Source organism: Ammospiza nelsoni, chromosome 16, assembly GCF_027579445.1.
Source record: "Ammospiza nelsoni isolate bAmmNel1 chromosome 16, bAmmNel1.pri, whole genome shotgun sequence".
In the NCBI taxonomy this organism is placed as follows: Eukaryota; Metazoa; Chordata; class Aves; order Passeriformes; family Passerellidae; genus Ammospiza; species Ammospiza nelsoni.
In genome coordinates this window covers 1,022,813-1,049,617 of record NC_080648.1, presented here as the reverse complement: position 1 = coordinate 1,049,617, position 26,805 = coordinate 1,022,813, and the positions used below count along the sequence as shown (strand labels likewise).

Sequence of the window (26,805 nt, the reverse complement as noted above, 5' to 3'; positions counted from 1 at the left end):
CAACCCTGTCCCAAGGGCATCCTCCAGGGCCAGGGACCCTCACAGCTGGAAGTGGTAATCTGGTCCCTCCCCACACCTTGCACAAATTGCCCCTCAGCTCCATGACTGGTGGCAGTAACTGCAAACCCTCCAGGGATGGACAATGGGTTTGAGTGGACCAATTTGTATTTGACACATATTCAAGGTCACCATGCTCAAAACTAAGGCTTCCCATAACAGGAACAAGCAATACCAGCTAAGAAGAATAAACCAGATGATAATGCAGGATTTGGTAGTGGTGCTGCTTTGGATGACCCCCACAGTATCTCCTTGTGCAGAAAGCAAGCCCTTGAGCCTCAGTCACAAAGTTCTGCCACCATGACCCTCCCCTTCACAATGCTTATGTGGCTTATAGGTGTAACCAACATTTTGCTCCTGGATAACACAATTCATTAAAGGTACCATAATATAGGAAAATATGTCTAGAAAAATCATTCAATAAGACCACTATGCATTTTGCTTCCACACAGACAAATGCATGAGTCCACTCTGATTTGTGTTTAATTAGCTGCATGTATAACTAATTGTGTTTTGCAACAAAACCAAATCAACTCGCCCAAAATCAACCATATTTGTCAGGAACAGCCTTACCTCCTTGTTTATATAGCCATCCTTATTTATGTCATACAGATTAAATGTCCATCTCAGCTTTTCATGAACAGTTCCCCGTAGCAGAATGGACAGTGCCATCACAAAATCCTGGTTTGGAGTAGTGAGAGAAGTGAGAATTCTCATAACATCATTTTCTAAGTCACCCTCTTTATACAATGCCAGTCAAAAGATTTATCTTTTTAGGATGGAACACATGCTTATCAAACTCTTCTGGCTCCCTTTTCCAGAAATGTGTCCTCTCTGACTGAACTCAATGGTTGAAGCATTCACAGAGATGTCTGGTCTTTAGGAGCACTGCCAGATGCCTTTCTCCTCCCTGCTGCAGGGACCTGTCACTCAGATTGCCACCACCTGATTAAACACAGCTGGACTGTGCCTGTGGAAGTAGAAGCTGATGCTTTCTTACCTCCTGACTGAGGTGCTGGCAAAGAAGGGAGAAAATCCCACCTGAGAGAGAAAATCCTCTAACACAGGGAGCCCTAGATTTTGCTCTCCGGCAAAATCTGCCAGACTTGACCAGATGTGATTCCCACCACCAATTATTCAGTGTGGGACACATTATTTTAATTGGTTTTCTTTGCTTACAGTAAAGATACTGCTTCTGGTAACTGTGATTTATTCATTATACTGCACGGTGGTTCAGGCACTGAGAGTAGCATAGCCACAGGGGATTTTTAGCACAGGCAGAGCTTGAGGCTAACAGAGTTATACAGCTCCTGATAACTCATTTAATAGCTTTTGTCACCTCCATGAGCTCTGTATGGGGCAGTGCAATACTGCTTAGATACCTCTGCTCCTTTTTGCCAAGCCTCTGAGGAATTTGAATTTGTTGATAAAAAAGGGGACAAAATTCTCATGTTTGACAACCAGTTAAGAGACAGATCTGCCAGGAATGAAAGGTCAGCACTTTCTAGGTTTGGAGGTTTTTTGGTTTGTTTGTTATTTTAACAGCATTTTCCCGTTCTCAGATTGTTTAGGTTTCTGAACACCTTCAACTACTGAGGAGCTGCCCCATGCAAACCTCCCACTGCAGCCCTTGCCACAGAGACACAGATGCAGATGGAAACATCCCCATTGTGCATTCAGTGAACGGATACATTTCCCAGCCTTTCCTGGAAATGAATAGAGGTTTTGGACATTTGACAGCAAAGGTAAGACTGCCTATGATTTGTAGTTTTATAGGAGTTTTATAGTCTTCAAAACTATGAAGTTTATCCTCCAGAAGTCTATGATTTAATACATCCCTTTCCTGCACTCCCACAGCTATGGGCTGAGCATGAAGAAAGGTTGTTTGTAGCCACTGCAACAGGCCTTTTAGTTACAGTGTGCATTTAGTTTCCAAGTACCTGAGATGCTTGTTCAACACATCATGCACTGCAGAAGTACAAGATGCACATTTTCTGTGTCCCTCATCTCATTTCACATGGGACTCTCCTCAGCCACTCCTCTCCTTTGCACTTTCTCCCTCTGATCCCAACTAGCACAATCCAGATATTTCTTTATTGACATGGAACTGCATCTGCATAAACTAAAGTGAACCAGATTTGAAAACACTGACTGGCTTTAGACTGAAACCTCTAATCTTTAATCCAACATGTCCTACTACTTTGCAATGAAGACTGGACAGAAAAGGTTAAAAACACAAAATTGAGAAAGTGGCATCGATGGAAGATGCAAAGAATCACCTCAAACTTCACAGAGCCATTCTGTGCAGTGTCGAAGGCATTGAAGAGGTAATGTGCATACATGCTGGCATCTGAAAGGCACAAAGGACAGGCACTCATCACACACTGATGGTTCTAAACAAGTCAGGAATTTGTTTTCCTTCTGTATGCAACTCAACCCTGACACATTGCCAGGTATTCTATGAACTAGTAAATGTTACCATGGACTTGCAAAATCCTGGCACCCTCCCTGAAAACAGACTTGAAATGCAAAAGCTTTTATTACAGTAGAAACTATTTGGATTTTGGAGCATTACCTGAAAGAACAAGCAGGAAATTCCCATCAAACATGAGTGTGTCTGGTTCAAAAGGTGGGAAACACAGCAAAAACACTAAACAGTGACTGCAATCTGCAACATCCTTTCTCTTCCTTTTTGTTTTGTGGGCGACACAGCAGAGACCCCCCCAGGAAATGCCCAGCTTCGGAAGGGTCCTGCCCCAGTTACTTGAGTTTGACCCATGGCTGCTGGGGAGCAATCTCACTTAGAGCTATATTTTTGTCCTTTTGAATCTTAAACTGCTGGGTTTAGAAAATCATGACAGGAAATCATCAAGTTCATAACGAAATTTAATGCAAACCTTTTACAGATGTACCTCTTTGAGGTGCCACGGGTTGTAAAACATAAGCATAATGTGTTTTATTTTGACATTTAGTTGAAAAAACACTTGTTAATGACCTTCTTTAAGTAAATGTACATGCACACATACACCCTAGCAGAAAGGTTTTTGTTCCTCAAAGACTGTGTTCTGCAGTTGCTACAGAATGGGAAATTTTGGAAAGCCTCAAATACTTAATCTTGGCTAAAAGCCACTTAAATGACTAATTTCTTTCAATTTGTCAACAGCATCCCCACAAAACATATCCAATTAGAATATATACATTCTTGATGTTTTTAAAAGGCAAGAACATGTATTATTTGAGAGATTTCATACAATACCTTAATATGCCCATTCATGACATGGTCCTGTCTTAGTCGCATAAACACCAAAATTTATCATTTCAGGTATCCAGGAGTTTACTTATCAACTAAAAACTGCTTTAAGAATTTTAAGTTTTGATTAATTTTCAGGCCAAAAAAAAGTCTGAGACCCTCCTGTGCTAGACACTACATGCCCAGCAGTTCAACAGCAGGGAAGCAGAGCCACACGCAGGGGAAGCAATTCCACTTTCTGCCAACAGAAAGTCAGAACAGAACAAAACATCAACCCCCAGTTTCTATTTTGGACCTGGGGAATGCAGAGCTGACATTGAGAGGCAATATTTATGGGGGTTTTTCTATGTGAAATAACTTCAAAGGCCTAAAATTTTATTACCTCGATGTTTGTGCTTTTGTCTAAAACCCCTCAAAGCTTCAGCTTGATTCCCTTTTCTTGCACAGATGATCTGCAGCAGTTTTGCAGCCAGCTGGCAGCAGGCAATGTTAGAGCTTCAAGAATCCTGACAGGCACAAAGCACTCCACTTACCTCCATGAGGAAAAAACTGTGCATAGATCTGTTTAAATGTTTCTTCATTAACAACCCCACTGGGACATTCCTGTTGGAAAACAAGAGGAAAAAAAGAGAGAAAGAGAATCAAGAAAAACACAGGTCTGTAAAGGTTCATTTGCAAAACTCTACAAGCCCAAAGAGAGCAATGAAACAAATCACCTTCCTGTTCTCACAGTGTTTTGCATGCACAGGCTGTGCAGCTGGAGAAATTAAAGTAATTCAGATTGCAGTTTCATCCTAAGCATCTCACAAAGCTGGCTCGCCATTATTAACATTTCTAACTGTTTTCAGCAGTTTCATTGCTGTTTTTTAATCCTCAGCAGCAGGCTGTAGCCAGGTGACCAATCCATAGCACACTTAGTAAGTCCTTACAAACAAACCTCAATAATAAACACACCCCCACCAGCTCAGTGCTGCTCTAACATACATTACAGAGCCCTGGGCACTGCTACCTATCCATGTGATGTTTTCAGTTACAGAGAATACTTCCCAGTTGATGGCATTATTCCTCAAATTTGCCTATCAACCAATTTTGAAAATTAAACCAGAGCAAACCAATAAAATAACCACATCACCTTTTTCACAGAGCACAGAATTATGGACACAGAAAAGTCAGCTTCCTCCCACAGTGTGAGGCACGGATCAATAGAGACCCTGGGGTCTGTGTCCTGCAGCAGCACTGCTCCCACCCAGCCATTCAATTCCCCAGGCTCTCATCAGGGAGGGAGCAGGGAGCAGGAGCGCTGTCCCTGCTGCTACAGGGGCTGGAGATGGATTCTCTGAGCAGGCCATATCTCTCATAAAACTCACACAACTGGCACGTATGGCCAGGCTTGATGCTTATACTGAGCTGGAGGGCACACTTGGGATGAAGTTCCTCTGTTCCTGGCACTACACTCACCCCATGCATCCTTCTCTGGTCAGGCTGTGCCCCCTGCCTCACTTTAACACAGGTGCTTCAGCCAGGAACTTCACAAAATATAAATAACTGTTTGCACAAGGAACCACCAGCTTTCCATTCTTGGAACCTGACTCCTACTACTTTGCCTGACAGTCGTGAACTGCTGTTTAGACAGAGACAGCAAACAGTCAATCAGACAACTTTTCTATGTGCCACTTGTGATTTTGTAGGCTGCAAGATTTCTAGTTAGATGACTATTCTCAAACTGTTCCAAGGCTCCTCATAAAACATCTGTTGCCTGGTTTCCTTATCACAGGCAAAGTGGTTACTTTTTAATCTGTAAAGCAAAAATCATCAAAGGACGATAACTAAATGGAAGCTAACGGCTACCCAAATATTTCCTAAACATACATGTTGTCTGAAGCTTGTAAGCTAACATACATTAAATAAATAATCTGATATTTATTTATGATATCTTTTAATCATTGATCAGGCTCAGAACCATATCCACAGCCATTCTTGGGTAGCAGTGTTCTCCTGGGTCACTGAGCTGCTGTTACTACAAGATTGCACAGGGCCCTTGCAGAGTACTTCACTAAACTGTCATTCTTTTTAAAACCAAGCCTGGCACAATTGGCCCATCCTTCCAGCACAGTGCTACACCAAGATTTATTTCCTTCTCTCCTCGTGGTAAGACAACTGTTGCATTCTCTAAGAACCACAACTTCACCAGCTGAAAGCTGGTTTGTAGTTGAGGGACTGATCATTCTTTTCTCTGTGTTTCCCACAAGTGCAGAGTCCCTGAGGCCCCTTTCCTCTGTTTATTACCAGAGATGTGCACGTGGCTGCTGCTGCTGCCTGTGCTCTCCCACAGGGCCAAGGGCTACCCTGGCAGTTGGGCCATTGGCCTGCTTAATTTTCTGAATTTCTACATGATCCTTATTGCTTCTGATGCTCCATCTGGAAGCCAAATGAAAGTTTGCATCACAGCTCTAGAAGTGCTGGGGAGAGGCAGTGCTGACATTGATCAGCCCATTTAGCTCTCTATAACTGGATTGCTTTCAGACACATATGCTACTATCAATTTATTTGCAGTTAATTGATCACTATTTTTGTTTTATAAGAGCCAAATAATGCTCCAGAGGCTTCATTAGTGCTACAGTACTACTTAATTCTGCTGACTCAAAAGAAATCTCTCTTGTGACACAGAGCAGGTGAGCTTAGTGTCAATTAAAATTCCACTGAAGTTAATAAAGATTCACTCATTCAAGAAAAAATCCTTGTCAGTAAGGAGAACACAGTCCTTCATTGTAGTATTCATAAGGCTTTCCTTTGATAGCAGGGCTTTAGGTTAACCCTTCTCATTTCCTTAAACTAATAATTTTTTTAAATGCCAAACAGTGAACATTTTTTTTTGTATTGTCATCAAGCACAGAACAAATCCCTCATTTTCCCAGGGCTGACTATCAAGCTCTGGCAGCACAAGCTGTGCATCTGAACTTACCCTCTTCTTTTAAATCACTATACCACAAAGGAGCTGAATCCATGTATAAACCAAACACACCAACCCACAAAACCAAAAGGAAAATAAAACATAAATAAAGCAGTTGCATTTTTCCTCTGCTGGAATCAGAAATAAACTTCACTGATTGCTTTCAGAGCTGTGCAAAGCAGAGGTGCAGGGACCACAGGGGAGCAAAGCATGCCCTGCCTTTCAGACCCTCCTGAGTTCAGCTGGCCAGAACATGAGGATGAGCACCCAGGGCCACCTTTTGCTAAATTAATAAGTTAGCTGACCACAGACAAAGGCACAATCCAGATTTGCATCTCTAAGCACTCACACATTCCATGTAGTTTGTTGCTCTATGTTCTCCCACTTTGGAGATGTTTTGGGGATTATTAAAGTATGAGAACATTTCTCCCTTGCTTGTACTGCTCACTTTAACCTCCATAATCCTGCTTTTTTTACAATTACATCTCATACTACCCTACGTTACAGATTTGCTAAAATACACACACTAAAGCAAGGTAAGGATGACTCCAGCAGCCCCTCAGTCATTTGGGTTGTCTGTTTCCTGATTCAGTATTAGGAAATTATCCCTTGCAGCTAACAAGCATTTCCCCTAAGAGCACAAACCCCCCCACTGAGCAAAAAACCTCACAAAACCTCCAGTTCTTTTAAATCCATGTACTCAATTCCAAAGAATGCAAGCCATGAAACATGGCCTAAGTGGAAGATCCTGAATTACCAAACTCAAATCTCTGTATAGCTGGTCACTTCATTAGACATCAATTTATCAATTTTAGTAATAAAAATACTTCCTTGCTCTCCTCTCTGCAAGTCCATGACTGGCCACCAAACTTTACTCCTCTGGGGGGCAGAAGCTCTCTTCTAATTCCAGCCTATGCCTATTCACAGCCATTCTGTTCCTGTGCCAACATTGCTGTTTAGCTCAAACAATTCCGGTGCTTTTGTAGACAGAAGGTATCACATTTTCTTTTGTTAAGTTGTACCAAGGCAAGACCCACCAAAGGCTCTGATGGGTTTGCTTGTAACCTTGCTTTTTTAGAATCCCAACCAAAGAGATGGGACCAACCACCTCATGTTAGTCTGGCTTCAGTCTTACCACAGCTAACAGAGACGTGCAAAGGAGACCATTCACATAATGCAGAATCCTGTGGGCAGAGGCAGCTGCTAGATAAATGTGAACTGTTGGTCCTGCAACCAAGAGATGCTGGAGGGTGGCACCCTCTCACAACTGGAAAAGCAAGCTGAAGGCAAAGAGAGGGAACATTTGGCCAGGCAGCAATGATACAGGCCTGGTTAGCATGCTCGGCTTCTCTGGAGATGAATTTATTGGCATCCTCTGTCACTGTGGGGCAAAGCCACCAGACCAGACCAGTGACATCCTCGGTACAGGCTGAGATAATGTGGAGGGGGAGGTGGGAACAGAATTCAGAGACACAGAAAGAACAGGTCTAAAGGTACTGAGAATTAGGACTGGTCAGACAAGCACTAGTCAGAGGCCAGCCCAGGCCGTGCTAGCTGCCTTTGGTGGAACATCATCCCTGCTCCTGTGCACTAAATCCTCTGCAGCCAGGACCTGCATCCCTCTGTCCCCTACACAAGTTCCTGCAAATTGCTCTGTGATTATCCAGGTATTGCCTTGTGATTAAACAGGACCTGTGCAATAATCACTGAGAACAAGCAGTGAGTATAAGCCAGGGAGGAAAATTACTGTATTCCCACAGGGATTTTGAATCTCCAGATGGCACTGTAACATCATCCCAAGGAACAGACTGTTTGGTACAATAGCAAATAGGGTAACAGATGAGCCAGTTTGCCTCTTGAGCATAATTACCCACCTCATTGAAACCAGGATTTGCAGGCTACCAGTGTTAAAGCTGCACTTCCATGTCAATTTAAACCTTACATATGAAACTTTGTGTATATTGTATGCAGATCAGCTGGATAAAACCAGCCTGCTTTGTCCTAATATCCAGGTATAAACCAAGACCTTGCCACCACTGGCAATTAATACCAAGACCTTCAGTGATATCCTAGGTTTAGGTCACAAGTTAAATGCCCTTGTCTGCCACTACTGCCCTGGGAGGTAATGCCTCTGTCGTGCAAAGTGCTGGCAGAATTCGAAAAGGCTGGGGGTAAATGTCCTGTGTGCTGAGAGTGCTCCAGGTCTGCCTCACGGGTTTGCATCTGCAGTTGCAAATCCCCCCAGCACAGAGCAGAGCTCTCCCACGCAGGATTCCCACCCGACAGTGATACAGAAGGCACGGTAAGATCTTAGCAAAACTGGGTTTAACCTCACTCTGTGAGCAGTCACGTCATATCGAGGTGTTAACCTGCCAAGTTCTGTCTCAAAAGCCATGTGATTTCCTGCTGGCTGGCAAAAGCATAAAGAGGTATCAGTGTTCAGTTAGGCAACTTCACACATGCAATGACCTCCTGTGTGCAGCAAACCTGCAGAAATATGCCACACACACTAAAAAAAATACAGAAAGCTGAGCTGTGCTTTGGCCCACTTAGGTGAGCAGAGAAATAAAGGGTGAAACCAACAGACTCCTTGGAAAAGTCAAATAAACACTGGAAATGTGAATTGGTCAAATTTCAAAAATCTGTAAATAATAAAGGCCCTTGTCAAAGTCCCACAGGTTCCTCAGAACTGCCTGTATTTAAGGTAGCCCAGCTTTCTTTTGACAAGTTTTTACCCAATAGACTTGACTGAGAAACTACAGCTTTTTGCTGTAATGGTTTCTAAATGCTGGAGCTGTCCTGCAAGAGAATATAAAAACCATTCTGTGTTTATTTTGCCAGTTTGATTCTGACCTGTTAATCATCATTAAAACATCAGCTGGCACAAACCACCTGGGTGACTAAATCCTGACCCTCAGGCAAACATGTAATGAGTACTCATTCTTCAAGGTGCATAAAGCATCTGCTCCATGTAGCCTCCACACTCCCCATCCATCTCTCCTGACTGTGAGGAGCCCTGAGAGGCAGCAGCAGAGCCAGGCTGAGGTTGGGGGCTGCAGGCTCTGGGCTCCCAGGGAGCCTGGCTGGAACGGGGATCGCACCTGGGCACGGAGCAGCTCTGCACACCCAGGCACACAGCGGGCACCACTGCCCGCTTGCCCAGATATCTGCAGCCTCTCTCTGCTCTCCTCAGTCTTAACACACGCCCAGCTTCTGGTTTCTCTTTAGCTCCTGCCACTCCAGCCTTATTCCCTGCTTATGCAGGACCTTAAAGTCCTAAAGTGCTCTTCTACAAGAGCAAGATTTCTGCAGCTAAAGAAGGGATGAAATGTCCATCCTGGGCACATAATCACAAGTGAACGGTACCACTTATATTTGAACATGAAGAGATGAAAACAAGGTTTAAATAAGTAGCCATAAAAAACATTTTCAGGTTATCTTCAAGTACTGGCACAGCTGAGGAAATTGAAGTGTGCTTGCTGACATTTGGGGAACAAGTTTAATGAGACCATTATGTGCTGAATATTCATCCAAACCTAGTTTTAGGCAGATTGCAGTGTCATAAATATTAGATGGAGAGGCAGATTGTGCTCATTTTCTGTGGTAAGGGAGATCTTATACAAAACTACTAATGCTTAGCAGGGGAATAATACATAATCAAGCTGAGCAGTTGAGGCTGGTGAGGACATACATATTAGACTCTGTTCATTGCAGTACTGTTCTTACATTTTTAAATCCTCTGTAAAGAACCTGAAGTTCTCTTTTAGTGAAATTGGTTTGTGCTTCAAGCTGTTCCAGTCCCTCGGGTCTATGGCACACTGTCGTCATTTCTAATTCATCTTCAATTTTATCTGTAAGAGAAGACAGGAAAATATTTATTTTGGTTGTTACCCTTGCTCTTTTAACATGATGGATAGAACAGACTGGATTTCAAGAGCAACAGATCAAAAAGAAACCACCAACAGAACTGATCTGTGTAACTGTTTTTAACCTCTTGAAAGCAAAATAAAAGCCACAGGAGGAAGGCAATAGCTCATGTTTCTTCCTGGGCTGCCAATTAGCTGCCCATTCACAGAGCCAAAATGGTGCTGAGAGCAGCAGGACGGCAGCAGACACTGCTCCAAAAGCAGCCACAGGCACTTCATACTAAATATTGAGACAGCGTGGAGGAATGGCACTTCTGAAGTACTGGCTTCAGCTTTCTAGCTGTGCAAATATACCAGGGAGAGCAGACATGCTCAGGGATATCAGACAACAACCTTACACTGGGGTTAAACACCAAGGGAATCTCCTCTGTGTGCTAACCAAAAAGCTTGCTCTAGAGACATTGAAGATCACTTTAGTCCTAGGAGAAATTCAAATTTTGTCCACAGATGCAGAATCTGGAATTAATTCAGCCTGGATTTTGAAGGACTTTTTGGAGAAAGAGATAAAAATGAAAAACACTTCTATGCATTTTATTCAAGAGAGTGTTCTTCTACAAGGAAGAAAGATGCTATCACACCCTGATTTACCATAACCTCACTTCATTTTTGATGCAGGTTTTCCCCTGCCAAGCCCATCTCCCATGCATGCAATACCCAAATACATAGATATTTAGTGTCTATCAGTTTGAGATTCTCTAAACTTCAAAGACCAGATCCAGCCTTCAGCTGACCTGAAAATCCAATCCACACTCAGAAGTTGCTTGGCATAAAAGCAAACACTGCCCTTATTGTCAAAAACTGCACAATTCATATCTTGCAAAAACATTTTAGGTTATTTGGCTCAAGCATAATATAGTCATTTCTGTTGCAAGCCAACAATTTAAATGGAAATTTGCAAGGAAACAGAGTTACTCTGAATAGAGAAAAGGCATAAATTCAGAGCAGACTAGCTTAGTGAAAGAACAGAACAGACCAGCCCAAAGGTGTATTTCATAAGCTAATTAATTTTGCAGAGATACACACACACATACATATACACATATTAAATTGACCACGGTTAAGGGGGGCACATGTCAGTAAATGCTAATGTTTAATTAACACTGGTTCATTTTGTCAGTATTAAGAAACTGGTTCAAAATATTGGTGACTTCAGCCATCCTCTTAATCCACCATATCTGCAACATCACAGTCAGCATCTGTAGGCTTGAACAGATAAAATGTATTCCTAAATCCTGTTCTGAAGGTCCCTTGCACAGCAGGGCAGGAGGTGAGAGGCTGTAAGAGCAAGGAACAGGAGCAGAGTATCAGCTGTTCAGGATAAAGGAAAAGGGACTCAGGGCTGGAAAGGGGCCAAAAGAAGCCTGAAGTACACACCTTGCCCACACAGAGGGAAAATGAAGAGTCTAGAAATTACAACTCCTGTCAGAAGAAAGGAAATGTAAAAGGATGGGAAAAAGTAATCTGAAATAAGCGGGGAAAGCCATTTTCTTTGCAAGAGAATTAATGACACAAAACGAAGGAATGCAGAAGCTGTAAAGAGAGAAAATTGTGGGGAAGAAACTCTTTAACATGAGGGACGAGAAATGAGTGGTTGAAAAAAGGAGAGAAAAATCCATCTCAATAGTCCTCACCCTCTACAAAGATTTGGGATTTTTTGTTATTTGTTTCCTTTCAGTGCTCGCTCTCAAGTCAGTTCTTTTCAACCTGTTTCTTCCACCTATACATTTACCACAGGAACTTCAGTGGCAAACCAGGAGATTGGCACTTCCTCCTCTGCCCTCATTTTTATCACGGGCATTGTATTTCCTTTTATTTGCATTTTCATTATCATCCTGGCTCAGTCCCTCCAGCTCTTCAGAGGTGTCACTATGAAATATGAGCTCTTGCATTTATTACAACTACAGTTTTATTAAACTGAAGTTCACTGAGGATGGTGAGTGCAAGCAGAAATGTATATACATAAACATATGCAAATTTAAACTTCTTATAGGAATGGTGTTAAGATATTTTATCTAATACCACATTCTTCCTCAGTTTTGCCTTGTTTACAGTTTTCTCCTGAGAGATTCAAGCGTAGGAAACAACCTTGCTGCTGTTTTAAAGTTAATTTTCTTCAATTCATCGATGCATGAACAGACCTTGGGACCAACTGCACACACAGTGAGGGCGAGTGTGGTCACCTCCCCAGCTCAGTGACACCTGTACCTGCCTGGTTCTTACAGCATCCTTATCCCTTCCAAGGTGGCAGGACATCCCTGTGCTGCTGGTGGAGACACACACTCAGGGGCTGGGCACCATCCAGCTGCTCAGTGAGAGCTTGAACCTTAGCAAAGCTGCTTTTTTTGTTTTTTTTTTTTTTTTCTTTTTTTTGGGTTTTCTGTGTTCAGTAATTAGGGGGAAGCAGTAACTAATGCAGAAGGCTTCTTCTGCTTACAGGTACTGATAAATGGTAATTTATTATTTTTCTGGTTTTATTTCCAACACTTGTTGAAATCATCCCAGGATGAATCCCTTCCACACCAGATGGCTGCAGTGAGTTTTGTCCTAGGCTGAGGATTGTTTAGCTGGTACAGAGCTAGGTGTTCACTTGGTGTTTTCCTTACAATGTGTTTTAAAATGGAAGAGTGGAATGTGGTATTTCTTGAGTTCGGATTTATTTCTACCCATACTTTTGTGGCTGCTTTTATAGCAGGGTATGAGGTCTGCATCAGGTAGAATCACCTGCAATAATCTTACTCCACTGTAGGCCCAGGTTAAAATAATCACTTAGGTTTGTATTTTTTGTGCAAAATAGCATCTGTATTTGCTTAGCCCATAGGATATGCACATTTCCTTTCATAACGGAAACCAGACAGTGACTTCACTTTACAAAGAAAAATAATCTTGACACACTTGCAGGTACATGCATATTTTAGATTGTTGCTAATGAGAAAGACTTTTTTCATTTCACTGTTCCCTGCTCAAGAGCACAGAGTGAATTTTCCTTAAGGAAAATCAGTGTTTAAACAGAATACACTTTAGAAGTTACTTAATGATGCTTGCTTTATTCATCCTTTCATATTTGTTCCAATTTTACCTTTTGTTATCTTTAATTTGGGAAGTTCCACACTCAAAGTGCCTGCAAATGGCCCTGCATTTCAGACAACGGTTTGCATTGGAAGGGACCTTGGAGATCACCTAGCTCCAACCCCCTGCCACAGGCCGGGACACCTTCCACCAACCCAAGGCCAATCTGTGCTCCATAAAACAACGGTGTGCTGTTCCCCAGCTGCTGCCTGGCTCTGGGAGCTGCCATCCTGAGCCTGCCCATCCCTGCTGGTGCCCGCAGCTGCCCCGGGACCCCCGGAGCGTGCCCAGGGCTGGGGCGCTGCGCCCGCGCTCGGGGCAAACGAGCCCCAAACTGCCCCTGGCATCCTCCTCAGCTGCAACCCCGCAGCATTTCCTGCCCACGCCCTGCCAAATGAGCAACAGCGACGTCTCATACGCTGCTGGGCTGGCCAAGGACAACCCAGAGCCTAAAACAGTTTAAACGATGACTTTATTAAAGATATAAATGATGCTGTCCCCTGCATCTGAAGGCTGCGAGGTGAAAATGCAGAACACCAGTCTCCATGGTTCATGGGAGGACTTTGAAAACAAGTTGCTTATAATAAATTCACTTTTTGTTAAGGAAAACAGTCAAGGCATAAAGTGCAGTTAATGTGCCCAGCGTTAATTGTAAAACTGACAGGCGTTAGATGAAATGGGTAATTTTACAAATACAGCTGAAGGGGATTAAATTATGTGCAAGAATTATTAGACAGCATCTTACTTTTATTAAAAAAAAAAAAAAGCAGCTATATTTTAGGAGCAAGGACCTGAAGAAAAAATTAACTCTAGTTTACCCACGATATACTTGAAATTCATCTCCAGACAGAATGTGCTCTTGGGCAGGTCGTGCAGAAAACAGGTCTTCTCCGTGGGAGATCAATTGCAAATATTTGGAAATTTCATGAGGAAAAATAACTGCAGGCCTGAGTGTAGAGGTGCTCACTGGGGCAGGAGCTGGTGAGAGCTTTGGGGGGTCCCTGGGACCCCGAGCCTGGCACAGCCCGCACAGACAGGAGCTCACACCCAGCTGAGATCCCGAAAACTGGCAAGGAAAATCTGCTCATGGCAAACAGCAGTGAAAAATGGAACAGAGGTACCTGCTGATGTATCAAATGGTAAACGCAATTAAAGTTGAACACCCATTATTATTATTTGAAATAATTATTAACATTATACTGCCTGGCTGGAGAGATCAGTTTCCAAAAGGGACTCTCTCCAGGCAATAAACCAAAAAGAGAGTGTTGTCTCCATATCCAATCCCTTTTTTCTGATAAGACTTTTTGACTCCTTCAGGTCTATTTTGAGTTAGATTTGATGGCCCTTGATGGGCCAGAATATTCTGTGATTTTCACCACTAAACCAGCAACATAAAATAATTTCACAAACAGCCAAGCTTAGCAGGCTGGTTCTGCCTGTGTGAACCTGCAACATCATCACTTGCCGAGAGAAGATAACTGAAAACCCACCAGTGTATAAAATTCTAAGATAAAAATAGCTAATAATAACAAATATAATTAGTAAAAAATAGATTTTTCAAATTTCTTGCCTAATCCTTACAATGATCTGTTCACAACGTATAAATACTGTCCTCTGCCTCTCTTTTAATTAGTTTCGCAGCTGTACACAGGGATGCAAAATCAACATTATTCTCCAAAAAAGGGGGCACCAGAATTTTGAGGTACCTCCCAAATGTTTTTTTGGCACACAGCTAAGATCAGGTACCATGGCTTGAACATGAAATATACAATGTCAAATTTGGATTCAGACGTTTTGCAGACACTGTATGAAGTTCACCTGTCATTAGAACTGTTTTTGTTGTGACCATTCCCAGAGGAGGAGATGCAACATGTCCTTGCAGTGCACACAAAGGATATGCAGGCAGGAGCCACTGGCCTTAAACTGGTTTTCCCCAGGTGGGAAATGCAGGTTGAGCTGGAACCAAGGCAGGATTAAGATTCCAAAGCAGCAAGGGAAAAGAAAAACCATGATGCATCAAACATGATGCTTTTTTTGCAGAACTATCAGAAACTCTTCAGAGCACACTTCATTAAATAGTCGTCAGAGACTTCTGAATTATGAATTTGGCAAGTAAAACTAATTTTTTTTCCTTTTATGGAATAGGTAATTTATAAAAAAAAAAAACAACTCTGATGAGGCCAGAAAATGCATTACAAATGAACTTATTATCTCTGTGAATTATTGTTGTTGATTTTTTTTTGTCATTATAAAGCAAATCAGACACTTCAAGTCCTTGATTTATGACTGTACCAATTTCCATTTAGACTGGTTTGCTCTAGCTTTGAGCTAGGAAACAGGTTTTGGAAGAACAATAATCAATGAATATATATAATAGAGTGAAATCAAGCAATCAAAAATATTAATTAGTTCAGTGCCTAATTCAAGTACCTTTTATCCCTGAGCTATCATGGGGAAAACAGACCTTTGTATTTACATTCATGCAGGTTTTAACTACAATGTAAAACCTAAGGGTTTTGCCCCCCCTTAGAGGTACCTTTTTTGAGCAGGCAGGATTACACACACTTGGCATTGGCTGCAGACTTGACAAGAGAACATATAAAAACATTCAGAGAAAGGTGAACAGATACAGGGTTTGGCACAGAGAAGGTGAACAGGTACTCAGTTTGGCACAAACACAAATTAAACCACATAAATTCCTTGTAAGTGCACTCTCAATCATGTACAGTGTTTAAGGGCACAATTGCAGCGGATCACAAAGCTGTAGCCTCCCCTGAGATTTTAGTTTGTATTGGGACTTTTCACCTGGAGACAGAGAACTTGTGCCTCTAAGTGTGTGTGCATTCCCTTTCCACTGAAGGCCTGGCCTGTGCCCTCGCCAAGGGACCCTGAGCTTGCAGATCTGGGGAGGTGCAGGAGCATCCTGCAGGAGCAGCCTGTCCCACGTGGGGACAGCCAGAGCACTCTTTCAAATTTTATTCCTTGCAAATGTTCACGTGACTATGATAGATCCAGAAGCCATCTCCCCCCTGCACCATGTTTGTGGTCCGTTTGTCAAAGTCTACTGACAGCACAGCAGCTCTTTGCAGCTTTCTCTCTCTCGAGTTACCCAGTGACTTAAAATTTTACTTCTTCACTGGGGAATTATTCAGCAAATGAGCAGAGCTGTAATACATCCATACTCATAACCTACACTGGAATTCTGCACAACACCAATTTCACGCTAAGAATCTTTAAAAAACAATTAGCTATTTTTTCTACTTTGACCTTAAATGTCAATTTATGATCAGTTTGTTTGGAATTTGTGGTTGTTGTTTTTTAAATAAGATTCGGTTAGGGTTTTTAAAACAGAAATATTTATTTTCCCAAGCTGTAAACATGTGGGTTTGCTCACATTTATTAAGGAAATTTGTGTGTGTGTGTGTGTGTGTGTGTTAGCATACATTCCTGTCCCAGATTGCAGGGCAAGATGTATTCTATTTGCCATCTGTATGGCAGTTGTCTTCTGTTAAAGGGGCAGTTTCCTTTATCTCCTCCACACCCAATTCTTCCTCTGAGGGGAGCATCTGCTGATAATAGGCCATTGAATGTCACTGCATGGCTGATAAGAACTACAGGATTCTCTACTGGATTTCCCAGAGGAACAGCAGCTGCCTCCTCCACTGGATCTTCAGAGGAAGACTGCATCTCTCTACAGGATCCTTGCTACAACAGAACCACACCAGGACTGCAGCCACAATTCCAACTGGACCGCTACCAACACCCTGACCAACAGGGTGTCAGCCTGTGTTCTGATTCTGTCAGCGTTGTTTTGGTTTACTGCATTGTTTATTTTATCTTTTCATTTTCTTCCCTAATAAAGAACTGTTATTTCCTGTTCCCATATTTTTGCCTGAGAGACCCTTAATTTAAAATTTATAGAAATTCAGAGGGAGGGGGTTTACATTCTCCATTTCAGGGGAGGCTTCTGCCTTCCTTAGCAGACACCTGTCTTTCCAAACCAAGACAACTCCCTTTCAGAAACTGCAGTGTATGAAACAGAACTTGCCACAGAAATATAAAGCAACAGTGGCAGTGTGAATGTGGAAGAAATTTTCCTCTTATAACAGGTGGACCACTGCATTATGGCAGTTCACCTGTGTAAAGACTAGAAAAAGAACAAATTGGTTTGGTCCAGTCAGAATTGAGGACAGAAACACCACCATAAATGAGCACTCTGCATATCCCATCCAAATGAGCTAGTACTTCCCAGAAGATCACTTTCCCACTTCACAGAACTGTTCAAGTTGAACAGATTGCTCTAAAATGTGAAGCATAATTAAGCAGAACACAAGTACCAATTAAGCTCTACTTGCACAGAAGAAACTGCAAAAGAAGTATCATTCCAATACAGATCCAGATGTTTCAGTAAGAGAAAATGTCCTTAGATGTGTGTGGTGCTGTGAGCAAGCTCTCTGCTGACACATGGTGCACGCCCGGCGGGCTGGGGACAGCTCAGGGCCACCGCCGGGCACAGACTGCTCTGGAGATGTGCTTGTATGGGCAGCACCCTCACTTCGGGCATTTCAATGGATCCTGAGCTCGGGCAACCAATAGTGCCTGGATGTCTTCATAAAAACATTTATGTCCCAATTTTTGGCTGCCAAGAAGCAGAACCAGAAGGGAGGCTTCAGGACATTAAGACAAAAGGACAGTGCCTGAACCCCACTACAGCCGATGTTCCTTTAAGTACAGACTACATACTTCTTCCTGACTCAGATAAAGCTGCTTTTGGTACCTGTACTCAGATTCTCCTCCCACAGATTATTTTGAATGCAGAATAACTCAGGTACTGATACATACACAAACACACCACTGCCCAGGGTGAGAGCATTTTCTTGCTGAAACTTTTCATCCAAATAAATGTCAGTTCCCGATGGCAATTAAAAAAAATAGAAAACCTCATCCAATACACTATATTCTTAGGCATTAGTAAAATTCCAGTGTGAAAGCAGCAAGTTATTTCAAGATTTCCAACAGTTTCTTACAAGGAATTCCTTTTCTCTTTCCCGAGGGCCATACCTAGCTTGTTCAGTCAGCTGCTTCCCCATCCTTCACCCCTGGGGTTATTCCCTTAGGAAGGGAGTGAGTGGTCAGAAGGGAACGAATCGTTCACCTGTCCTGTACACTCTGCTATCAGCATTGCTGTTGTTACTGTTTGTTTTCTTATTTCATTGCTATTTCTAGGGAACTGTTCTTATCTCAACCCATTATCTTTACCTTTCTGTCTCCAATTCTCTTCTCCATCCCACTGGAGGGGGAGAAAGCGAATGAGGGGCACATGGTCTGAGGTGTTTCACTGGCAGCATCAGAGCAGGGGTGAAACTGAGACCTCCGTGAACTCCTGTGCAAGAGCCAAACCACCAGCTGGCTGCTCCAGCCAGGCAGCAAAGCAAACAGGCAGGGAGCTGAAAGCCCAGCAGACAAGACAGAAGACCTTCAGGAAACAGACGGTAGCTTAACAATTTCCTAAACTTGGCCCGGTTAGTGGTGCTGGGAACCTTGCAACTTTGTTCCTGTGGCAGAAGGTTATTTGGGACAAGCACAAAACTTCCTTCCACTTTTCTCTATCCTTATTCTGCTTCTCCTGGAAGGCCTATAGGGACAACCACTGTAAGACACTTAATAGGATGCAAATGCAACCAACTACACACTTGGTGAGTTGCTGTGAAGCCAAAGTATTTAGTGATTTAAAACTTTACCATTCTCTGGATTAGAAGATTTAGATTCTACTATTCTGTCTAAGGATCTTTCTGCTTCCAAAACTCAGTAATTTTCTAACTAGGAAAGGAAGGCCATGAGGTTTAGATCTTCCCAGGCTGGGGTCCGGCTTTGATCAGTCCCCTAAAAGCATTGGCAAATTCAGAGATCTGGTCTGTTTTCGAAATACCACCAACAGAGAGTAATTTGAGACTAATAAACACCAGTGCTTGTAAACACTGGAGGTGTTCTGGCTGACAATGTTTGAGGACTTCTGTGGGCAGAAAACAAATACACAATTAGGAACATGACCAGTGCCAGAATGCAGCTTATTAAATTTTCATGCTGACTCTGATTACTTTCATTTAGCAGCACAGATGTTAAACCAGAACGAGGAGACAGAGTGCCCATGAGTACTGGGAAATGGCTGGCAATACGAGCAAGATTTGGAAAAGAGTCATTAGAGCAGATGTTGCACACATGTGCGTTGATCGCTCTTACAAGTCAGTTGATTTTAAAGAAGCCACGAAAACATTTGACTATATTAGGTTTCATAATTCTAATTGTTTCATTCTGTTTTAAGGAAGTCAAGTAGCAGCTCTAATGCAATCCATAGGAGTGTCATGGTTTGGAATGGGAGGAAATTCAGGGAAGTGATGCAAAGCTTTTTGTGTAATTGACAGTCTGTTGAACCAATGAGAACCTGGACATGCCTCTGTGAAAGACGCATGTTAAAGACAAAAAAAGCCAGGAACTCTCTTTTCTGGTCGGCAAAGAGGTAACAGGCCCCAGCACTGGCCCCCGTCTCGCTGCGGGCTGTGCCCCTTCCCCCTCCCGAAGCCATCCGCCGCCCCCCATCAGCCCTGTTCTGGCCAGGCTGGGCCCCAGCAGCTGCTGGGCAGGAATGGGGGGAGGCTGCTGAGCCCTGGCCGGAGCAGAGCTGGCCGTGACTCTGAAGATCTTAGCGTCAGAGCCCTTCCCCAGTGCAGCTGAGACAAAGGCAGCCCTGCATCCTGCAGCCCATGACGTGTGGCCCTGCGGCTGGAAGTGAACACAGAAAACCAAAGATCAACCATGAGATCGATCCTGACACAGCCCAGCCGCAGCTCCCACCACGAGATACCGGCGGCTGGTGTGCCCCAGGCGTGATGTTCAGTGCTTCAGTTCTCACTCGAATGAGAGAAAGGAACAAGATGCAAGCAGGTAAAGAAACAACATGAAAACATCAAGGTTAGTGAGGAAGAAGTTAAGTCTCAGATGGGAGGAAGGAGAAGATGCCTTGATCTTCAGGCTGAAATCCTCTTGTAAGCTATGGAGAAAAGATTTTATTCTCCCCTCTATAACGCATGAAACTATGGGGAGATGAAAGTGTTCGAACTGATATGGAGCAAAGACCTCCATGTTAAAGTAAGCTGAGGTTAAAGTAGCTGTGATCCCCTAAGCAGTTTGAACCGAGAAAGAGAGAAGGGTGCCTTCTCCCATGCCCCCAGGAGAAGAAGATTTCTGTTCCCAGGGATGAAGATTATTTTAGAGATAGATAAAGAGAACTTTTGTATTTGAACAGCTCATCTTTAAAACAATACCCCATAAGTCAACTTGGCCCATTGACAGGCTGTGGGAAGGTTTGTGGCTATGGGAAGTATTTCACGATGGCAAGGTTCCCCAGGCAGCTGCTAGTCCTGACGAAATTGAGAGCCATGAGAGAACTGTTTTTTTTCTCTTTGTGGAGAAGTCTCCATAGCCTTAACAAGAAGTACTTCTCTCCGTAAGTGAACTGAAGAAAGACTATTTTAGAGGTAGTAAACTGACTGGAAATTTTAGGTTGGTTTCTTAACAGTGGAAAAGGTTGTGGGGGGAGGACAAGTGTTCTGAAGAGTTTGTTTTGATTCTCACTACTTTTTTTCTTTTAGTCACTATTAATAAACTTTTCTTTTTACCCTCTTAAAGTTTTATGCCTGCTTTGCCTTTCTTCTAATCCTGTCTCACAGCAGAAAGTGAGTGCCTTGGTGATTGGCCAACACTGAAGCCCACCACACTCCTTAGTGCATTGACTGAGAAATTTTAAAATTGGGGAAATCTTAAATTGGCGAACCAAAACCATCACACGAAGGAAATCTGCCAAAGAGCAATAGGCACAAGGAACAGGTTGAGATGAATGTGCCATCACGGATAAGCTCATCTCAGAGCTGAACCTTGCACAGAAGAGCCCTTTGGCTCTTTCTCTTTTGCTCTGCGCTCTGATATCTGCATGGGGACCACCAAAGAGAAAACGCAACCAAGACCCACAACCCGTGATAGGAACTTCTGGTCTAGGATCAACCTAGGGAAGCCTGACCAGCTGCAGGTGCACAGTCCTAATTATTTTAGGGAGCAAGAAATACTTAGCTAGAAATATTTTAAATGGTGCATGTGAAGAATAAAGAAGAAAAATTTCCTTTTCAGAATGCTTCAGATTTCATCTTGCAATGTCAATATTCCTTTTATTCATCGACATAAAATTTAATTAAATTTTGGCCTAGTCCCAGAATAACAGGACAATGGAGAGCTAGAGCACTGTACATGCAGACACACAAAGGCAGTCTCTGTGAGTCTCTGTGCCAGGTCCTGCCCTGGCACCTGGGAGCCCTCAAGCCCTCACTCCAGTCCTGAGGTGTGGGCACAGGGCACTCCTGCCCCTCCGGCCCTAGGACAGGTCTGGCAGCTTCACCTTCACTACAGGACCTTTTGTGCCTAAACCTGTGAGAAATGATGCTCACTTTTAAAATTTCAAAGGTTTATTAAACTTTAACAAAATAAAACAAAGGACCAAATAAGGAAAAATTACAGCGCTGGGAGCATGGAACTAAACCACCATGTGCTCACCCACAAAATGCATGCTCTGCCTTTTATACCTATGGTGTTGTGCCAGGTAACCCTAACCCCTCCCAAAGTCTGCCAATTAACTCTTCTCTGCCATCCATTGGGGGAGACTGCTTCCTTGCAACTTCATTGGAGGGCAGGTGTTGCCATGCCTGCCCTCCCCCAAATGCCCCATGCAAGGGGCACAGGTACCCCAAATGCCCCATGCAAGGGGCTCAGGTACCCACCTGCCCTCCCCCAAATGCCCCAAGCAAGGGGCACAGGTACCCACCTGCTGTCCCCCAAATGCCCCATGCAAGGGGCACAGGTACCCACCTGCCCTCCCTCCACATGTCCTGACCACCATGGCCGTTCCTTGGCAACTGTACACGGGGAAAGGGGACTATGGAGAGAACAGAGGACATCCAAACAACAAAGCACAATAACATAACTATCCAGCAATAAAACTTCTTAGCATACGCATAATATTCATCCCTTAATTGCGAGAGCCAACCATCGCATTACTCGTCTATAACAAACCCCAGTGCTCTCAGGTGCACTCAGCTCCAGCAGCCCCTCACACCAGGCGTGGTGACAGACCCACCACTGCCACTGCCACTGCCACTGCCACTGCCACCCATGGGCACACGGCTGCAGCAGGGAGCCAGGGACTGCCAGCATTGCTGTCAGGAAGGGTGGTACACATAAAATAGACAAATTAAATGTTTTACTCTTTCAGCTGTGTGAAACTTCCTTCTAAGAGAGAAAGAATTAATTTAGGACTTAATTAAGATACACTAAGATTAATTAGGACTTAATTAAGATACATTTGGATATGCATCCTCAATTCAAGGTTCCCATGTGTGGGTTTAAGAATTGCAGAAGAGGGCTAAAAGTAATGTTAATTATATTCCATTTATATCAACTATTTATATAGCTATCCCTTTCCAATTATAAGCATGTCTAACTCAATTCCTTCAAGAAAAGCAGCCTTATCCTGAAATTCTTGAGGATCCTCTTCAGTCAAAAGAAATCTCTCCCCCTAGAACCATAAATTTATCAAGCCAAGTGAAATTATTCCAGATTTCAAAACGTGACACTTTCAAATAGCTTTCTTGTGGTTCTTGAATGTTTCTGAAAACGCGGAGACAACCATGAAAGCACAGGCAGGTCTGTATCTAGATGAGTGATGCTTCATGTCCGTGAGAATGTGTTCAGCATCAACAGGGGAAGCTGGAGCGCAACTCTCATTTTAAGACTTACTAGTAACAGTGTGTCCATGATGCTTTGGCAAATCAGTGTAAAAGATGAGCAATTTTTAAGATTTCACCAGAGTGAAGCCACCTCAGACACTGCCCTGGGCTTGGTGGAAGGATGTGTCTTCAAAACCCTGATGGCCTTTTCCAAAGTTCACACAGTCAGATTCAGGTCACACACCTCTCGTTCCTTCCCCTCAGTGCCCCCTCTTCTTCCCTCCCTCCTCCTGCAGGGAGAGGAGAATCTCCTGCCCTTGCTTCACCTGCTCTCAGGACACTGAGGCTGGCACTGCTCACAGGAGCTCACTGCAGCAGTGGGAGCAGAAACCTCAGCTGACTGCTCCTCACAGGACAAATGAAAAATTACAAAACACATCTGTCTGCAAGATTTCAAACACCTTTTGTGTAATGATGATCTAAGTTATCTTTAATGTTCTAAAAAAACTATTTTTTAACCTGGCCATATCTCTTTAAAGTGAATGCTGTTTTCACACTATTTACCTTCTATGATTTAAACATGTGTGTCAAGCGGGAAAAACTCCACACTTATTTTCCTTTCTGCTGCAATAAGAAACCACATCTATTTCATATAAAATTTACCACCATTATTTATTAGCAGGCAGAAAGCTTCTGGGTATAATAAAAATTTGGTACATAAAGCTGCAGCTTGCCTGAGGAGAGGGGGAATTAACTGTAATAAAACTCATTTAAAGAGCCTCATAGTATCACTTCAGAAATAAGAAAAAGAAGGGGGAAGAAGCAAGAAGAAAAAGAAAGATTTTTTTGGTAAGCCACAAAATATTTTCTGTTCTTTCTGCTAAATTCTCATATGAAGAGACAAGTTTTCCTCTCATGGCTACATTTAAGAGTATATACGGAAGGAATATTTTCTTTTCCACATTTGCTAACATTTTATCTCTTGACAGACAACAAAGATGTCTGATAATTTCCTCCTGAGTATGAGATTATTACATTCCTATTTTAGCAACTTTTGATAGCCACCATACACAAGGAAAGGGTCAGCTCTTTAACCACACCCAACCTTGTGGTTACATGTTGAGGCCAGCTTGCACAGCTTCACTCAGGAAAATAATTACAGAAACACCTAGAAATGCACTTGTAACACAATGGCAGGACTGAAGAGACAAAAGACAGAACTCAGGGAGACGTTCAGGACTTGTGTATTCCAGACTGCACACGGGGACAGCACACGGGGGACATCCATCTTGCCTGGCTGAGCGAAGCAGGCAGGGATGCCAATTTCTTTAGCAAGGTATTATCCTTACCGTGTGCATTTTCTATTAGATATTGGCTGTATTTCCCACTATTTGAAAGAAAAAGAAATAATCTTCCTGTGAAAATGAAATCCCTTCAGATTATACTTCAGAATTCTCTTTCAGTCTTCAGGAGGTTGGGTTGGTTTTTTATTACCTTTGTTACCTACTTTCTTCTAAACAAAGTAACCTTCATGGAACTGATGTACAATTCTGCCTGAATCCCTCATCATCCAACAGCTCCTCCTTTCCAAAGTACATCAGAGGAAAGTCTTGTAAGGGAAGAGACAATAAACAGTAAGAGAACAGAAAGGTACTCATCAGGTACAGAGAGTTTGGTCTGTAACAATCGATCACAGACACTCCAAAATCTATCAAGCAGCCCGACAGCTGATTCAAGAGCATTGGGGGATCTCTACCCTCCACAGCAAACACTTCCATGGTTATAAATGAAGAATAACTTTGACAGCTACAAGCTCTACAAGGACAAACTCAGCTTCAATGATGCTGGCATTCAGTTCAGAAAATGTTGAGCGTGTATTTTTCTTGAATCATATTAGCTTTTCCTTAAAACCAAGCCCTGCCTTGCAGGTAGTAAAGCTTGCACCCTTCTCCCCTCTAGCTGCCTGATGCCTCTAGCCCTGCTGCAGCTGGATGGGATGCGCATCCCCATGGATGAGGGCAGCACATCCTGGCTCAGGGAGCTGCACTCCTGACATGCACGGCCACCCCCAGCCCGAGAGCGTGCAAGGTGGATTTTAGGCAGCAGTTACAGTCCACAGTCTCTCCTGCAGCTCTAGAAAATGGGTAAAGCATAAGCTCCTCCTCTTCAGAAATATGTTAGATCAGTTTATCATCAGTGCATTTTATCTTGGGAAAAAACTGAAGCCAAATAAAAATTATTGTAAAAAATAAAGCTGAGGATTTCCATCAAACTTTATACAGTTCAATTATTTTTATTTTAAAATAGTCTACAGAATATTAAGTGCTTCTTGCAACCTTCTCCCCAGCAGATAAAGCGATGCATATAGGGAGGAAGTCTGAAGGGATAGAGACAAGATGCAAGGGAAGAAGCATATCAAGGTACAAAACTCACTTACTGTTGCATTTTTATATACATGGAAAATTACCAGAAGCACAATAATCATGGAATATGGTGTGGGATATGTTAGAAATTTTGCTGTGGTATATTGGTATATTCTTTTTGCACATCTACCATGTTACTTTAAGAAAGGCCCATTTTAAGTTGTGCTTAATAAAATACCTAATCAAGATAGTTATCTAGCTGTTGCATCACTATTACAAAGGTTTGCACTTTTCAAACCATTAACAAACTTCTAAGTTAACTTAACTCCAGTCCTTCAAACACTGATGCATAAAGCACAATAACCAATTCTACTTCACACACTAGTGCACTTTTTATCTTCCCCTCAGCACTCTGCCCATCCCACTAAAAATACATCTCTTTCTTCTCGTGGCCATTTGCTCCAGAATTTCAAGGAAGGCACTTCTCTACTTCAAGTAATGATCACTCCCATACCAGCAATTAAAGAACATGACCTGGGGAAGTGCGGGGAAGGGCATTGCCAAAGAAGTCAGTCAGATGACACCCCCTACTTCCAAATTCCTTACAGAGCATTAGCATCTCACTGTAATCGACCCAAAGCAAGGGGGCTGAGGTAGCTGTTCCTGCCCTGGGCTGCCTGTGGGGAGCTGACACTGCACCAAGAGCAAGAAGGCAACAGTTCCTCAACCAGAACCTCCGTAAGACAATCCTAAATACAAGGCTGTGTGGAATGTGTCCCATGATATTCTCATCCCGTTTTTGTTCCTAGCTTTGCAGGACTGGTGATCACTGTGTTTTCCCTACCTTTAGGGAACTGGGAGACCAAAGACTGGCCCTTCTATTTTATCCTGTAGGGGAGAAACAGCTAAAAGAGAGGGAGGGATACAGGACTATGTAATTTTTTTCACCTTTTACTTCACTTCTTGGGAAGTACTGAAACAAACTGAAACAACCAATGATGCATGGTCACTGAATGGCCAGAACTGCTGGAGAACATTTGCCAGAATGCATCCTTGTGCAGAGGAGAGAAACAGAATGCATCTCCATTCCAGTAATCCTTTTTGGCCCTGTGTCACATATCATTCACTCCTGGCAGCTGGGGAAAAGAAGGGTCTATGAAAGGGCTGTGAGTCAGATGGAAACTGACTTGACAGCTGGGAAGAATTGAGAAAAAGCCTGAAGATTCCTACTGATGAATTTCAATAAAGACAGATGCAAAGGGCTGCAAGTCTGACAAGAGAGCAAAGCACACAGGTACAGCTGGAGATCTGCACATGATCCTGGGTCAGGAGCTGAACAAAAATGACTAGTCTCAAGAGGCTGCAAAGACAGCAAGGACTTGCCCAAAAGTACTCACAGGAACAGGCTTTTCCAGCCAGTTTT

The 26,805-nt window shown here is 43.0% G+C and overlaps 1 protein-coding gene across 2 annotated transcripts in view; it reads right to left on the bottom strand.

Annotated features, from left to right (window-relative positions):
• The window catches only part of KCNIP1 (potassium voltage-gated channel interacting protein 1), a 168,569-nt gene that overhangs the window by 7,148 nt on the left and 134,616 nt on the right, over nt 1-26,805 (bottom strand). For both annotated transcript variants that reach the window (XM_059483980.1, XM_059483979.1), the window contains 4 exons: nt 9,984-10,108; nt 3,841-3,910; nt 2,337-2,407; nt 631-738 (listed from right to left, as the gene is read on the bottom strand). In XM_059483980.1, coding sequence (XP_059339963.1) covers nt 631-738; nt 2,337-2,407; nt 3,841-3,910; nt 9,984-10,085 — 351 coding nt within the window. In that variant the 5' untranslated portion in view covers nt 10,086-10,108. The remainder of the gene's footprint in view (nt 1-630; nt 739-2,336; nt 2,408-3,840; nt 3,911-9,983; nt 10,109-26,805) is intronic.